Below are 13,524 nucleotides of genomic sequence, written 5' to 3'. Positions count from 1 at the left end.
ATACAGGGGGGATACAGACAGTGCATTTCTCAGAGATTCACATCAACTGCGTAACAGCTTCAGAAATCAGCACCATAATGATTCTTGGCAGGCCACTGTGTGAGACAGAAAAGACTACTTTTCTTCTTTCATTCACCTCATTAGTCAAACAAAGTCTGCACTTCTAAAGGGGATATCTCATACTAATTCAGCAGAGGTTGAAGAGGCTTAACGTGATTAGATTTGATGTCAGTTTTAGTTATCAGTTATTTTTGCTGCTAAGATTTAAAGACTTCAGCACCGATCTAGTAGTTTGTTGGCAAGTATTTTTTTCTTCTGACATCTGAAGTCAATATTATCCATTTTAAAGTGTTCATTTTCATTGTGTACATGGTGACAGTGTAATGACTCTACAGTACAGTACAAAAAAATGGAATTAATGACTGTGTTTCTCCTGGACAGTGTATGTGACAATACAGCAAGCAAAGAAGTCTACAAAAACACAAACATGTACTTAAAGTTAAATTTTTTTTCATTTTGGTTCACTAAAACTGAACTATACAACTGCAAGAACACTGACTCCATAAACCAGCTTTCTACACGTGAAGCTGCTCTTATTCACAAATGAGAGGAAGTCTGCTCCAACTCCTTTATCGAACCAATCTGTGAAATCTGGTTGTAGATTCAACTACCCTTGGCTGAAAAACAAGACCTTTAAGAGATGGCTGACTTAAACATTTGCAATGCAGCAACTTTTTCAACATAGTTCAACATTCTAGTAAATATATAAGAAAAAAAAAAGAATAATTTGTCCAAGTGCTTTTGTACAATAATGGAACCATAAATGTATAAAGATAATATGTGTACTGTATAACGCACTTGTATCAAGTACCCTAGTAAACTTAAACAGATACTCCTCAAGTGTTCTTTAGAGAAAATGATGAAACCATCAACAAATGTGCAATATCTTTCAACTCTGCTCACAAAGCACAACTTCTTTGCCTTTTTTTAGTCATTAACAAACTATACACATCAGTACACCTGTGATCTGAGAGACTAATGTGTGAACGGCGCATACAAACTTTTACATTGTCATTTACAATCAGAAACATAATGGAGGGAGATTTAGTTAGTGCACTTCAGTATTTTAGTATTATAAAATCAACACTGATTTTTGGTTAACATACCAGGACACAAAATAAAGTGCACATACACCTAATTATTTCTGTTAAGATGTTATTTGGGTATTAAGTGGCAAGGAAAAAGCACCTTTTACCTAGTGTGAATACAAAGATGGTATACTTTTTTATGCTTGTGTAAACAGTGCAACATGATTCTTTGAGTAAAAGCTCCGTCTGGTCAGTACAAACTGGGGCCAGAGGTTGATTAAAGCAATTCAAAGTATGCTAAAAAAAACTCTACAGCATTAAATGAATTCATTTTGTCCCCACCAGTACCAAACAATCATTCTCTCAGCTTAAACTTAACTCGGCAACACTTCTAACAAAGGCCATTAAATGGTAACTAAGGAGCTCAACATCTTTGATCAGTCACACTTTGAAAGGTTGGGTGGTTTTTCTGTTTCTTTGTTCAAGAGCTTTTGTCCCGATCACACCAACACACAGGTTAAAATGACAATTAAAATCACAAGACTTTAAATGATTTTTCCTCTGCATACAAACAGTCAAAAAAAACTGGCACTTTATTCTCTGTAACCCTTTCTGTAAGCGGAACTTGTCAAAGCAGATTTTGAGTCTGCCGCACAGGACTGAATCTGATTCAATCCACCTTTTTAAACAGTACATTACATATAAAGAGAACACAACCATAAACAGCACTTACAGGAATACATTTATATTAGCTAGGACCCAAAATGACTGCATCACTTAGCCCTCACTCTGAATAACTGCTGCCATTACACAGAACGAGGCCAGTCATTATGTTCACTTAAAATGATTGAACAGTCTGATGTGGATTAATGCTACATTTTACAAATGTGCAATGAAAAGTCTTCACATAAGGACACTATTCACATAATCATTTTTGTTGATATTTTTGTTTCACAGCTGCCTCTTTAAATTGAGTGTTTGATAACTGAGCTTCATATGCTTCAAATATCTTTCTACAAATGACATGTTTAGCATTAAAGAAACACTCCAAAAGATCTGAAGTTCACTTAAGAGGGCCCATATGAGACCTTGAAGAAATTCAAGATAGCCAACAGTGTGGCAGCTTTAAAAACCATGACAAGACTGCCAAGACTAGCGAGCGTCATGTTATAGAAACTTCATGGGTCCCATGTATTAATGCTGATGTAAAATCCTCAGAATACTGCTCTGATAGGTCTGCAGAACAGCATACAAAATGAAGGCTCTGTTTCTGCTTGTCCTGTATTCTTATAACCTATATTTTACAGCCTTCATAGTAGAGTTTCTCCTTGAAAAAAGAAAATATACGAATACATTATTGTTGCCCTCTTTGGTCTGTGATCAGGACTGTTTCAACAGCTGATCAGATCCCACTGCTTTGCTGCAGCTTCAGGGAAACCTTAACTTTTTTGGGACTTTACATATCTAATGGTGTCATCTTTTACTCAGGTGTGATAGACCCAGTTCTACAGCAGACCGTTGGCCATGTTGCTGTTCTGCCAGCGCAAGCAGGTGGTTTTGGAATGCTTGTACAAGTGTGAGGACTGACTGAATCGCTTCCCACATTTGAGACATGCATAGGGTTTCTCTCCTGTGTGGACTCGGATATGTTTCTTACAGTCAGTCAGAGTCAGGAAGGTTTTACAACAAATTTTACAGGCGTATTTCCGAGCTCCTTCCACAACCAGGACATTATGCTCTGACAGAGCCTTCTTGCACTTGGACAGGACGTCGGCTGAGGCTCGGGTCAGCTGAGGGGGGAGGGAGGTGGGCCTGCCGCTGTTCATCTCATATCCTCCATTCTTGTTTAGAAGAAGAGGGCTTGCCAGGCTTGAGGAAGAAGAGGCGGCATCCTGGAGAACAGCACTTACTCCTTCTTCTCCTCCCATGCCAGTGGTCATTTTTGGAGCAATACGCCTGTAACCTGGGTAACCCAGGGCAGCTGAACTGGCTCCTCCTGCACCCCGTGAGGGTCGCCCTATGGAATGAAGGCCCAGACTAGAGTGCTGAAAGTCCAAACTGAATGGATCCACCCCTCCACTACCACTCTCCCCAGTTGCTCTAGGGTTTCCTAAGCCATCATGCATAGGGCGGAGGAATAAAGAATCAGCTTGTAGGCTGTCTCTGAATCCGCTGTGGCTCTCAGCACTGAGTGGACCTGACTGCAGAAGTGAAGAAGCAGAGCCAGATGGCCCAGCAGCATCCTGTCTGAGCAGAAAGTGATGTGCTACTGCATCACCCGTGGTAGTGTTAGGGAGTTCATCCTCTCCAGAGACCATCCCCGAACCACCACTCCTGAAATCCTTTGGGCTGAGAAAGCTGGAAATACTAAAACCAGGTTTGCCCCCTAATTCACTATTACAGCCAAAGCCTCCTCTCCCTCCACTGCCTCCTCCAACGCCACTCTTGAGGAGAAGCTGGGAGCTAGGCTGCAGCAGGGAGTCCGAGTTGGGTTGGGGCTCGGAGGTGAAGCTGCGGTCGCTGCTCTCTGGGCTCAGCTCTGCCTTCTCCTCCTCCTCCTCCTCTCGGCCTCCAGGCTCAGCTGGGTCGCTACCTTCAGCCTGCGATGTTACGTCACTGATTTCATCTGCTGGCTCCGGAGAACTTAGTGGTTCTCGTTTAACCGCCACCTAAACAAAGCAAAGGAGGAGTTTAATTTAAAGCGAAAGGAAATTTCTTAAAGATCAAATGCATTACTTTTTTTTTTAGAACAACCAGTTTCTCATAAGTTTGTGTGCAATAATTTTTACATTTAAAATGTTCAGTCCTGAATTCTCCCTGTCTCTATGTACAGTACATGCACACAGCCTTGTAACCTCAGGCTTTTGTATGGACATTTAAGGAGTGTTGTACTACGCCAATCAGAAAAAAGCATGCATAAGTTTCACAACAAAAAACACAGAAATTTATGAATACATGTGTAAACAATTTTAAGAACAGAGTCGTCAGTCAGCCCCAGACTTTTCTCTTACCGACAAATCTAAGAAACATCTTGGGGAGTTATACTCTCTTGCAGGCTGCTATGTGTTACATGTTTGCGTGAATTTCAGTAAGTTTGATTAAGAACTAGGTCTGCCAGAAAAAAATGCGTTAATCAAGACTAAAGTCCATAATAATGGATTTTTTTGGCATGCTTTATTGTTCCTTTCAGCACATGGTCAAGCCACTGCCGCATCGTCTCCCTGCAGCCACAGTGATGTAAAAAAGTCCACCACAGCTATTAGGTATTTCGATTAACTTTAAAAAAACAAAGACAGCTCAGTGGATATTCAAAGGTAGTCTACACATTTTCTTTTCTGAACGTTCTGTTTGTCACATCTCCATGGGCCAATCAGAGCAACAAAACACGTGATGTAGCCGCTATCGACCTGCGCATGCGCAGCTACTGAGGAATAACGTGAAACATGGCGACTACAGACATGTAGCCTAAGTATTCAGGAGTAGGAAATTATCGGTTATCGTTATCGGTTAAAAAAAAATACTTATCGTGCATCACTAGTCTTAATGGTTTCAGGTCTTATAATACAACTAATGACAGCTCATTTTGTGCTTATTTTCTTGATTTGACATCGTGCAAATTATCAAATCTTTCAAACATGTGCTTTTTATAAAATAAACAGATAGCATAAGCTCTAATTATTTAATTTTTCATTAGAATACCTGTTCAGGTAGAAATAGTTAACAAAACCCTACACAGAACACTCAAGCAGCACAGCTGTAGCACCAAACCTCATCAAAACTGGTAACAGAAAGAAGATAAATTGAATAAGCCACCCTGTCAGAATCAACAAGTAAGCCCAAGCATTACCTTCTGTTCCTGTTCCTCAGCCTCATCCTCCTCTGTCCCTGATTTTATCTTCACCCCCGCCCTGCTGTCATGCTGGTCCTGGTCCTCCATGTCTTCCTCCTTGTTCACTCCTTGCATTCTCCCCAAATCCTCCCCTTCACAACGTCCGCTGTCTGACTGGCTCGGCATCTGAGGATCATCTTGGGCCACAAGACCAGTGATAGCTCCATCCTTTTTGGAGTCATCCCCCATCTTGTGGGAGTCAGGGGAGAGGAGCCCTCCTTCCTCTCTGTCTGTGTTCCCTCCTCCTTCTCCCAGCAGCCCCAGGTTAGGGACAGAGGGGCGCTGCCTCTGCCTGGGTCTCTCCTCTGAAAGGCCCAGGGCCAGAGAGGGCTTGCGTTTGTGGAAGCGGCGGATTGGGAAGGAGGCTCTCTGCTCAACTCTACTGCCTACTATATCTCCAACCCCATCCTCCTCCATCCCACCTAAAGCTGAGCTCACCAAGCTGAGCCCCAGCTGTTGCAGGAGGAAGGAGCGCTGCATCTTTGATGTAACAGCATTTGCACTGAGGTTAGCATTAGCTCCTAGACTAGGATTCACTGCCATATCTGCTACTTGTTGCTGCTGTTGTCTGTGCCTCTGCTGCTCCTGCTGAGCATGGTGATGGATGGGCCTGTCCGAGGGAGGGGACATGGGTAAGGTGCGTGTGGTCAGGTAGTGTTTGCAGGCCTTGACTACGTTGTTGAGGTGCAAGTGTGAGGCTGCAAGGAGGATATCCATGACATTGCTCTCGCCCAGCATCAGTGTGGAAGTGTACATCATGTCCACTAGAGCAGCAAAGGCTTCAGCTGTCACCACCTGCAAAAACAAGAGAGGAGGATTGATCTTAATGGCAAAAAACATCTAAAGAGAGTTCAAAACATTACAGTAGTTTTACATTCAATAGTTTCCTAGTGTTTAAGTTAAAGACACTCATTTGAACAGTATCACTTTTAAAACCATAAATATTGCAGTAATGTCATCATCCTTTCAACTTTGACACAATATTGTCAAGCTCCTAACCTCACTGTCCAGCTGTATCATATTCATGCTAGAATCTCCCTCTGCAACAGTAAACAGAGCCCTGAAGTGGGTGCTGCAGGCTGCCAGCACGGAGCGATGGGCCTTAAAGTGTCGACTGCCCACCACGATGACACAATCGCACAGCTGACCATGGACACGCTGATAGTTGAGCTGCTGGAAGATCTGCTCGAAGTGGCCTGGGAAATCCATGACCTTGGTACAGGAGGACACAAAGGTTAATAGGAGGATTAAAATTTTGTTAAGATGGAGCATTTATTCAATATATATTTATCCTTTAGACCTCACAGATTCAGTGGTTAAAATGTTATGGGTCCTTTTTCACTACTTTTTGGAACCAACTGTTAAAATAGTTGCAGCTTTTGAGAATGTAATGATATAGGCCCAAAACAAGAAGTAAAGATGGGTTTTGACTGATGTTTAACACAAAATAAAATAGTGTTTGAGGGTCACCTTGGATTAATAATACGGTAATGATGTTACTTAACAAAACTCCAAAAACGGCAAAAGTTGTACTAGGGTGAAAGGCTGGTTTAACACACGAAACAATGCAAAACTTTTAATGAGAATAGTAAACATGCCTGAATACAATGTTTTTCCTCTAAAGTGTAAAGTTGTAGGCTGCCAAACAACTCTTATTATTGCTTATCCAGTTGTGTACAGCTAAGGTTTGTACTTAACAAAACACCCGTATAAATAACGGAAACGCTAATGTTAAAGGAGACACAATGTGTTCTGCATTGTAGTAAGTCAAGTTACATATAAACTAGAAAGTCAGCTAACATTTAACTTGGCTAAAACGAAGATAGTTGCCTTTTATGAGTATCTAAAACAGCAAATACGCAGCCTTGTGTTATTTAGTGAGAGTCTGTAATGGATAACGTTACCTTGAATTATCCGGAAGCTTAGGCAGAGTGGAGACAGGAATGAGGCCTTGACTAGAAACTGACTTAGCTAAAGTTAGCTGGCTACTGACCAGAAAACTGCCCGTTAGCTTCGTTAGCCAAAACAGAGGTAGCGGCTAGCTTTCGGTCACCTGGCGGGACCGCTTATCTGAGACGAATATTTCCCATCAAATGTTGCTTTAGCTGGCTAACGTTTCTGCTGATACATCTCACATCCCCTGCAGTCCTCGCTACCTGATAATTCACTCGCATGTGATGGTTTGGCAGTGGGGGCGGAAGCTGGCAGTGATGTGAGGTCACACACGGTTGATGTTTGTCTGGAGCGGCTGTTAAGGTCTGCCACCGTGTCACTAAGGAGGCACGGTGAGCAAACACCTACTTTGACATGACAAATGTTTATCTCAAATCCCTATCAGTATTCGACATGCATCTGTTATAATTTTAAAATATGTTATCACACTCAGACGGGTTATTACCAACCAGACTCACAGGGTGGCGCTGTGCTTCACTACATGTCCATGACCTGGTCGAGGTAAAGGGCTGCAGTTATACGTTTCACCACATGATGTCGCTGCTGGAATCTTCTCCCAAAGATAGCACAAGCTGTCAAGATAAACCCCTCAAATTTGATTACTTCGCCATGTTGAAACACATTTAAGTGTGTTATTAAGTAGTTTTCCGACATCAAAAACGATTTGGACATAGTAAACATGTGACAATCCATACATCCTTACGGCAGAGAAAGCGAATCTTAAACGTCAGCAAAATAAGTTGGCGAAGACCAACCTACATCAGAGTGACTTCTCTTGCCTCATCTGGAAACTCAGGACAACAAACATGGCTGCCCCTTGCTCGTTGGTGTGTTGTGGAGAGGATGGCGATTCAGATAAAGCTGTAATTGGTGCGTATCCAACTAAGACTTTGGTTATCGAAATATCCAATTCAAATCAACTTCAATGTTTGTCCTTTAAGTGAGGCCCTGCACGTATTCTCTACTTTTAACAGTTTTCTTGTTCTGTGCACGTGGGCACGACGCATCACCCAAGGCTTTACGTATCTGACTTTACTCTTGCGATGTACAAGAATTCTTGTATTTTCGAATTCCTTAGTTATAATCAAGTGTAATACTAATCGTCATTTGGCATTTTTTTCGCTTGTATTGTTTCAATTGAACGTTTACGTGATCTAATAGTCTTGTTTTGTCATTGGTGAAAGTGTTTTGTCAAATGTATATTTGTTGAGCATTTTTGTACATGTGTTTCTATTAAATGGGAAATGTTTAAATGTTTTTTCCTAATTTAAATTAGTTTCAAGCTTTGTAAAAGTCTGTCAGACTTTGTAATTGTGTATCGCACTTCCAGGCTATCATATCGAATTGATCGTGACGGCATGAAACTAAGGGATTGATGATAGTTGTAGTAGTTGTAGTTGGTGATAGTGATTTTTAATCAGTTTTCTCCCTCTCACAGTTCGTTTTTCAAACGGAATCGTCAAAAATGCAAATGAACTGGATTTCTCGATGTACAAACATGCAGATGAAAGCAACCCAAGAAAAAAGAGCAGACGGATAGTGGTGAGAAATTATAAACTGTCCTTGTCGTCACTGCATGATGTTTAATGATGGCTTGTTTTCTTGTGTCTTTGAGACAATGGTATGTTTTCCCTTCGATTAGGTTGCTGAATCTGACAGACTTTCCTACGTTGGAAATAATTTTGGAGCAGGTTCCATGAAATGCAACAGTCTTTGCAAGTAGGTTGGTTTAACTTAAAATGAAACTGTGATTGCAGTGACCATCACTATTAAAAGAGTAATACAGTTTACTTTTTTGTATTTCTTTAGATATTATGTAGGAGTCTTAAATAAGCAGACCATGCAGATGGAGGTGCACAGTGCTCAGCTGTTCAATATGCGACCTGTTATACCAGGTAAAAGGAAAATAATCACCATCATTTTAATTATAAAACTGAATGCCAAATCATTGTCTTAAGATTTCATGTACACTCCATGTTGCATCATAGAAAATAAGTCAATCTCCGTGAACCTAAATATTTGATGCTATGCAGAGGATTACAATAGGGTCCGGATCTTGTCAACATGAATCCACTGTATGTATCTTCTTTTAAAACATTTTCTCATCAGGAGAGGAAACAGAGACTGCTACTGCTCAGGACACTTCACAGACATACAGAGACAAGGCAGGCTTTTCCTGTTTTTCATTCATTTAAGAGAATACATGACTCTGCAATCAACAACAACAACAATCTTCATGCTAATGTTTCCATCTTGCATTACATTTTCACCAAAGGTTGACTCTTTGATTGAGGCATTTGGAACCAACAAACAGAAGAGAGCCTTGAGCTCCCGCAGGCTTAATCAGGTGGGCAGCGATACTCTGCATCAAGCTGTGGCTAAAGCTGCCAGCAGTGTAATTGACCAGAAAGGCTTAGAAGGTAAGGCACACAGTTCGTAGCTAGACGATGATAAAAGTGATTAGAGTAATGGTACAAAATGCTTGGGTCTTTACAAAAAATTGTAAAAGGTTTCTCTTAATGCTCAGTTTCTTCTTTTTTGTGATTTAAACTTTTGTTTAAGTTGTAACGCCAATAAAAATAGAATTGGAGAATAAATAATGATAAATTCAATATATTGATACATCAGGACTGAGACTAATGATGTACATGCCATTTAATATATATGCATACATTCATACATGTGGTTAATACTTGGGTCTAAAAAAAGAAGGAGAATCTGTTAATTTTAAGCACAAAGAAATTCACACAAATAAAAGCACATAGAAAGGGAGCTGCATCTTAAGTTTGTACTTATTGGCTGTTATTATAAAGAAGATGATTCTGATTTCGTGTCTTATCGTTGTCATTTGTACACTTCTGTCTCCCCTCAGCTTTACAACAAGAAGTGGCTGAGTCCCAAGGGGACCTGGCGCTTCATCTCCCTCCTTGCACTGCAGACGCTGACAAAGCTGAGAACATCTACCCATTTGATGATCGTATCCTTAATCCTGTTTATGTGGCATCAATAAGACATTAAGAGAGCTTCAGAAGCTGCACAGGTGATATAGTTGGAGTTAAAATCTGAAGCTGAGGCAGTTTGTTAGGCCTACTTTCCTTAATGGATATCTTCAGTTCTGAGTCCAGATGAGTTCAAAGCTTTGGATCAGGCAGGTTCCAAAATGGCAGCACTCACGTCAGAAGAACTGCAGAAGATGAGAGATGAAGGAGGGTATGTTATAGAAGAAAGGTTCATACTTTCTGTACGAGGTTACATTTGATTTCTTGTGATCTTGCTTTTGTTTTGTTTTTTTATCTTATCAAAGGTGCTTAAGTATTTTGAAGTTCTTGGAGAACATGCCAACTGTAGATGAAGCCAGGGATAAAACAGCACGCTGTGCCTTCTACCTCTCTCTGCTTTTCAAACTGGTGCGGCAAAGAAGCATCACCCGAAAGTGTGAGTCTCTGCTTTCATTTGACATGATTGAAAAGTTCTTCCACAAATATCTGTAGAACACAGGCTAATGGCTTTTTATGTCTACACGTACAGTTGGCCAGGAGGAGGGTTGCCCTCGCATCATTCAGAACAAACTGTTTAGAACATTCACAGTGGAGACTTTCAAAAATGGAAGGTATAAAGGTGATATCACTCAGTTTATGAAATATCAGTGTCTTTGTCACTGCCTCAGGAATGTGTTCAGTTGATGAAAATTTAACTGCATGTAAAAAATACATGGGAATTGCTTTTTTTGTGAATGAAGTGGCAGCTTTTGCAGTGTTTTGCTGATACATTTGTTCTTAATTGACACAATAATGTAACAACTTTAAAAGTTTTTCTTTAATTTTATTGAATTTACACTTTCAAATATCTTGGCTTCTAAGTCTTGCATATTAAACACAATAATGCTCATTTTTCCACCATACTTTTCTTTTCCTTATAGAATTCACAACACAGTGTCTTCATCCATGCGGGTCAAACTAGCAGCTTTCTCTCTCGCCCTGCTGCTACACATGGGTCACATGACTGCTGACCTTACATTACTGCACCGTGACCTGGGGCTTACTGAGGCCAGGTGAGACAAAAGACCTAGGGCAGGATACACAAAGTTACCTAAATTAATACTGAGGAGTTCACCAACTATTGACTTTGACACTTAGCAAGTGAAAGGGCAAAAGAACCAGTGGCCTGTGCTGGCAAGGAACCCTGAAGAATTTGACTTTTTGAACCTTGACTCAAAAAGTCATAACCCCAGCCAGTACCAGCAAAGTGTGGTGGATCCCTCTCTGCACTGCTTGTTATCAGCAAAATAGGTTACGGTTTACATGTGACTCTGCTTAAATTTTAATTTGGTAATGATGCTGTACTACTATTGTACACCATGTATTTTTATGTGCTACCATAAATATAACACCTGGGTCCTGTTCAGTCGTAATATAATTAGATGGAAACCATCCGATTGGATCAAATCTTGAAATCAGGTCCATATTACAAAGGGGATAATATAGCATGGATATGATCAAGTAGTTTTTTTGATCATTAAAACTTTTGAGTAGGAATGGGTTACCTTTGGTCAAAAAAACCACAGGATTATCTCGGTACCAGCAGAGTGCTGGATTCCGATGGGATTGCAGAAACAAGATGAAACAAAATGTAACATTTACAATATAACGTTGATACATTTTTCTTATCAATTAATGATGCTGCCGTAATAAAAAAGTACCTTGCTCTTGGCTGAATCCATATCGTTGAAATACAATTTTGAGTTTTGGAAATAGTGATTTTGTAAACATAAAACATTCAATACAAAATGTTAAAGAGAAAAACACATGATAGCCTGCTTGGAGTTTACAACAAAACCCACATAAAAGCTAGGTGGGCTTTCATGTGTTTTGCACTGAGGAGAGCCACTCTACTATAAGCCCAGATTGGTGGAGGGCTGCAGTGATGGTTGTTTATCTGGAACTTTGTCCAATCTCTGTACAGAATCTCTGGAGCTCAGTCAGAGTGACCACAAGGTCTTCTGTAGAGAAGTGTGATGCATTGATGCAAATTTCCACTGGTGGACTCCAATCAATGTTGGTTTTGGGTCACGAAATATTTTATAGGAGTTATCATAAGTGGACTTTTTGGTCCATGAATTGTTTTTTTATGGAGCAAGGTTTAAATTGGACACTACAAAAAAAAAAAAAAAAAAAAAAAAACATGCACCAAAATAATGTTTGTTGCTAACCTCTGAGACATCCAAGACTAGAATTGGAAAAAAAATCCCCAAGCCCCCACTCATGTATTGTATAGAAAATAAGACAATATTTGTGATTTTCATATAAAACAGAGACACCCTTATTCGAACTGGTGTTTACAAGTTCCTGAAAATATTAGAATATGTGGTAGTTTTGATTAGGACTGAAGTTTTTTTGAAAGATGTAAGTCAATAAAGTGGACATTTTAACTGTAATATTTTAAAGCCATTTGTAAGGACTATTCTTGAAGAAATTCTCCCAGCCACCCTACCAATGTTTTTAGGAAATAATGCATTTTCTGTGTTTTTCATTTAAAAAAGTAACTTCTTGCAGTGAAATCAGCATTTAATGTGTTAAAATCCCTCAAATGTTCAAATATTTGGTCATTTTGGACAGGACTGGAATTGGTGAAAATAATCAAAAAATACGTGTGTGTGTGAATTTTCAATTAATGTTTTTCACAGTGGACATTTTTGTCTATATATGGCTTATTAGGGTAGTGCTTTCTGATGATAGCAGGGGTTAAACTTGTGAATAAGAATTGCATTGGAGGAACTCTGCCAGTGTGCACAACTGATTTTTGTGTTGTCCTACAGGATGGTTGAAGTAGCGAAGTCTATGGGTCTGAGCCTAACAAAGCCAGCCAGAGGGAAGGCGGAGGAAGCTGGGCTCCATGATGAACACAGACACGCCTCTCTGATTCTGCCTTTGGTCAAATATGATCCATTCATGGAGAGACGCAAACGCAAGAAAATGCGCTGAAGACAAAGACGACAAGATGAAAATGCCACAAATAAGAATTGTTTATTAAAGCATTTTGTAGACAAATAGAGTGGTGACTTTTTGAATGATTCATGAGCATGATGCTTACTGTGCAGCCAAGTACATAGAAAGCAACACATTTCAGATGACAGAAAACAAAGTTGACAGTCAAAAACGGATAGGCACATTTGTTGACAGCACATATTGCACACTAAACATCCTTTTCTCCTTATCTGCTCATAACCAGGTGAGTCTGTAATTGTATATCATTGTTTTAAAACAGTTTAAAATGAAATAAAGTTCATCAAAGAGTGCTTAAGTGCAACATTGTAAAAACACAATGAGATATAGTACAAAAACAGACTCAGTAGGAAACAGCAGTTCTGTGCAAGAAACAAGCTAAATTTGGCTTTTGTACTATTCTTTTTTTTTTTGCATAAACACCTCACAATGAAACAATCCTCCTCTGGCTACAATCGTTGTTTAGAAAGTCAAACAAGGCACAGCTTTACTTATAACATGTTTGAAGCTGATGTCTCTAAAGCTTTAGACTCCTGATAGGATTTATAAAAGTGCACTTCCTATCTGAGGAGTCACAGAGCAAACTAACAAA

At 39.9% G+C, this 13,524-nt stretch overlaps 2 protein-coding genes across 3 annotated transcripts; one reads left to right on the top strand and one right to left on the bottom strand.

Annotated features, from left to right (window-relative positions):
- Positions 1–291: 291 nt before the first annotated feature.
- On the bottom strand, positions 292–7,208 carry LOC121508073 (zinc finger and BTB domain-containing protein 5). 2 transcript variants are annotated; one of them, XM_041784575.1, is made up of 4 exons: positions 6,882–7,208; positions 5,977–6,189; positions 4,936–5,772; positions 292–3,757 (listed from the first exon to the last, which is right to left on the bottom strand). In XM_041784575.1, exons 2-4 carry the CDS (start codon positions 6,184–6,186, stop codon positions 2,594–2,596), a joined length of 2,211 nt encoding a protein of 736 aa, XP_041640509.1. In that variant the 5' UTR covers positions 6,187–6,189; positions 6,882–7,208; the 3' UTR covers positions 292–2,593. The 2 variants fall into 2 exon arrangements, with proteins under 2 accessions (XP_041640509.1, XP_041640510.1); XM_041784576.1 differs by lacking the exon at positions 6,882–7,208 and having other exon boundaries at positions 5,977–6,206.
- Positions 7,209–7,731: 523 nt separating this feature from the next.
- Positions 7,732–12,977, top strand: polr1e (RNA polymerase I subunit E). The gene is made up of 12 exons (XM_041784578.1): positions 7,732–7,800; positions 8,369–8,472; positions 8,573–8,649; positions 8,740–8,825; positions 9,040–9,095; positions 9,206–9,350; positions 9,803–9,907; positions 10,044–10,140; positions 10,235–10,365; positions 10,459–10,540; positions 10,850–10,981; positions 12,746–12,977. Exons 1-12 carry the CDS (start codon positions 7,737–7,739, stop codon positions 12,909–12,911), a joined length of 1,245 nt encoding a protein of 414 aa, XP_041640512.1. The 5' UTR covers positions 7,732–7,736; the 3' UTR covers positions 12,912–12,977.
- The last annotated feature ends 547 nt before the right edge of the window (positions 12,978–13,524 follow it).

This window comes from Cheilinus undulatus, linkage group 4, assembly GCF_018320785.1.
Source record: "Cheilinus undulatus linkage group 4, ASM1832078v1, whole genome shotgun sequence".
NCBI lineage: Eukaryota > Metazoa > Chordata > Actinopteri > Labriformes > Labridae > Cheilinus > Cheilinus undulatus.
The sequence above is the reverse complement of the archived record's forward strand: the minus strand, read 5'-3'. Positions and strand labels throughout refer to the sequence as shown.

Excerpts from the sequence above, each read along its gene's own strand:
- polr1e (XM_041784578.1), top strand. The coding sequence starts at position 7,737 with ATGGCTGCCCCTTGCTCGTTGGTGTGTTGTGGAGAGGATGGCGATTCA. Across the intron at positions 9,096-9,205 it reads CACAGACATACAGAGACAAG|GTTGACTCTTTGATTGAGGC; the intron begins GCAGGCTTTTCC and ends TTTTCACCAAAG. Across the intron at positions 10,366-10,458 it reads AAGAAGCATCACCCGAAAGT|TTGGCCAGGAGGAGGGTTGC; the intron begins GTGAGTCTCTGC and ends CTACACGTACAG.
- LOC121508073 (XM_041784575.1), bottom strand. The coding sequence starts at position 6,186 with ATGGATTTCCCAGGCCACTTCGAGCAGATCTTCCAGCAGCTCAACTAT. Across the intron at positions 5,773-5,976 it reads TGATACAGCTGGACAGTGAG|GTGGTGACAGCTGAAGCCTT; the intron begins GTTAGGAGCTTG and ends TTGTTTTTGCAG. Across the intron at positions 3,758-4,935 it reads CTGAGGAACAGGAACAGAAG|GTGGCGGTTAAACGAGAACC; the intron begins GTAATGCTTGGG and ends TGCTTTGTTTAG.